Source organism: Coregonus lavaretus (assembly GCF_964263955.1).
Source record: "Coregonus lavaretus genome assembly, chromosome: 34".
Taxonomy (NCBI): Eukaryota; Metazoa; Chordata; class Actinopteri; order Salmoniformes; family Salmonidae; genus Coregonus; species Coregonus lavaretus.
This window is the reverse complement of record NC_140021.1, coordinates 28,093,771-28,096,742: the sequence shown is the minus strand read 5'-3', so window position 1 is coordinate 28,096,742 and position 2,972 is coordinate 28,093,771. Positions and strand designations below refer to the sequence as shown.

General features: G+C 53.2%; 1 protein-coding gene across 1 annotated transcript; it reads right to left on the bottom strand.

Moving 5' to 3' along the window:
- Positions 1-204: 204 nt before the first annotated feature.
- On the bottom strand, positions 205-2,206 carry LOC311108881 (leucine-rich repeat-containing protein 14-like; the record flags this gene model as incomplete). The annotated part of the gene is made up of 3 exons (XM_084151671.1): positions 205-778; positions 878-1,696; positions 1,929-2,206. The coding sequence occupies 3 exons, from the start codon at positions 2,204-2,206 to the stop codon at positions 205-207; spliced, it is 1,671 nt and encodes a 556-aa protein (XP_084007797.1).
- Between the last annotated feature and the right edge of the window lie 766 nt (positions 2,207-2,972).

Here is a 2,972-nt window from a genome sequence, read left to right as displayed (position 1 = left end):
CGCTGCGGGTCACTAGTCTATATAGTGTCAAAGGACACACACACAGGTGTCTGTAATCATGGCCAGGTGTGGCCTGATATCATTGGTTAATTCACAGTTAAACAGAACATACAAAAAACATGAAGGCGGGCACGTGTACAGTAGGCAGGCACGTGTACAGTTGTGTGGTTTTAAAATATGAAGGGGGTCATTCTTCCAATGACATCACTGCTCCACCAAGTCTTTGTTGTAGTTGAGCAGGTCGCATGTCAGGAACAGGTCTGAGCGGCCACTCTCCATCACCACCCTGTCCAGTTGGAGACTGGTGGCCTCGTGGACCTCCACAAGCTCATCCAAGGGCCAGTCCAGCAGCTGGGCACTTGAGGGCATGGGGGGCAGCCCAGGCTGGTAGTCCTCCAGGGGGTTAGGGTACCGCAGCTGCCTGAGGGAGGGCATCCTGACCACCGTCCTCACCAGGTCCATGAGCCCGGCCACAGAGAGCGGGTTCAAAGCGAGGCCCAGGCTCTTCAGGCCCCGGCAGCAGCTGAGCGATGGAAGCAGCGCCGCCAACAGGCCGTCAGTGATGCCGCAGCCACTCAGGGAGAGGTGCATGAGGCAGCCGGACGCCTGGGAGAGGAGGCGACGCACCGAGGGCAAGGCCGACTCATCCAGCCTGTTCTCACTCAGGTCCAGCTGCTGCAGCGAGGAGGCGTGCGGGCTGCAGGACAGGTAGGAGAGGTCAGCCGGGGTCAGGCTCAGGTAGGGAAGCTCCAGCACCTCCAGCGGCTGGGAGAGAGAGCTGCAGGCCAAAACAGGATGGGGAACAAATACATGAGACAGTTCAAGCTGTTAATGAGAATATGACCACATGCTGGAGACAGTGGACAGCTTGCCCTACCTGAGCAGCATGCGGAGGTGTCCAGGAAGCCGGAGGGCAGTGAGGCTGAGGCGGCGCAGCTGACCGAGCTGCCCCAGCCACTGGGACATGTCCCTTAGCGCCCCCTCCTGGCCAGGCATGTCCCTGCAGATGTCCAGGTTGCAGTAGTGCAGGCACAGCGAGCTCAGCAGGGGGAACATAGAGAGCTGAGGGAGGAGGAGAACTAGACCAGCCACCCCAAGGCAGCTGTAACTGATGTCCACCCCAAGGAGGCCATGACGGGGAAGGAGGTCCAGCAGAGATCCGATGCTGGAGGCTGAGAGCTCCTCCACGCGGACGTACCTGCACTGTAATTTAAGGGGGCCGGTCGTGCCCAGGGCTGCGCCTACACGCTCCCAGGAGCGGGCGTTCACAAGGAGGTCGGCCCTCACACACACCACCACCTCGCTGTCTGCCTCGGATTCTGACCCCCGCTCGCCTGCCAGACCTGCCACACTCTCCTTCCTCCTCTCCATCTCCATCCTTCTCCTCACCCCCTTCACCTGCTCCTCTCCCAGACAGCCAGACGTCTCCGACCCCTCTTTATCTCTTCCCACAGACTCCACAAGCCGCTCGCCTCCTTCACTTTCTTCCTCTATCCCTCGCTTTTCTCCTCTCCTTTTCGCCAGCACTCTCTTCCTTTCCCGTTCCCCCTCTCTCCTGAGGGCCCTATGAGCTCCAGCCCTGGCCTGTACAACCATGGTACAGAGAGCCACGGTCAGGGACCAACCACCCATGGGGTCTCCCACTCCTCCCTCCTCACACTGCAGCCCACATAGGTCTAACACCTGGAGAGCACACCTAGGAATAGACAAGAGGAATAGACAAGTGATTACATGCGCAAAGATTGTCTGGTGCCATTGGATGGCTACCATCTAAGTGTAGCCATCTCTATGACATTGGGAGATTATAGACTGTGAAGTTGTCGATTGAATAGTATTTTGTTCCCATTATTCAAAGCCTAATTACACAAAGACTTGCTGGGTCATGTTGTTTCAGAGAAGTAAACTAACAAAGATTGAGTGTGTGTTACCTTTTGTCCGACAATCCTCTGACCACCGCGAGCAGGAGAGCCTGGACACAGAGGCGATTTGGGGGACTTTGTCCCTTCCTCCTTCGGCCGCCAACCCGCAGAGTTCGCTCCGGCCATCGCTGCACCAATTCCCCGACAGCCAGCAGGCGGCAGTTGGTGAAGGCAGCCTCCAGAAGAGGTCTATACAGTTCCCTGGGTACACAATCAAGCCAGCCCAGAGAGGAACTGTGATCACTCACCACCTCCTTGGCACAAAGATTCACCAAGGGAAACACCATCACTTTAATAACCACAAAAAAACGAACGTTCGCTACTTTCCGGAGATAATTCAATGCAATGTTAATATTTCCCAACTTTGCTACTATGCCAGTTACATTTTCTGATGTAGGTAGCCTATAAAGCGAAGGTAGCGAGAAAATCGTTTGACAGCAACCCGAACCTCTGCTGTTGGTCTAAACAAAAAAAACGACTTTATATGCACAGCAGATATCTAGAAAAACATCCAGAAAGTAGTCAACGATTGCTGGAAATGTCTCAGGTCAAAAAGATAGTGTTGCACATCAAGTTCACAGGATATTGTCAACATAGATGGATCTGCTCCTCCGAATCAATGTTTATTATGTCGACTCGAAGGTTTATTATGGTGCTTGCTTACTGATGACGATTAATATGATGACGTTGTACATATCACCACGCCATGCTTCTATTGCCGCATTCAAAACAACTGGGAACTCGGAAATCTCCGACTTCCGTCTTTATTGCGTTCAAGACACCTGGGTGAGAACCATGGACGTCACCAGGACCTGGCTTTCGGGCTTTAGCCCCGAATGATTTTGTGTCCGCCCAAAATCTTTCGCGCTTCTGCTGCAATGGTGTAAAAAAAAATATACGCCACTTAGTTCATAGAGCTCTGGTTACGTGAAACTTCCAAAGTCATCCAACCGTTATAATCAAATCAAATATGTCACAGACACATATTTAGTAGATGTTGTAGCGGGTGTAGCGAAATGCTTGTGTTCCAACAGTGCAGTAGTATCTAACAAT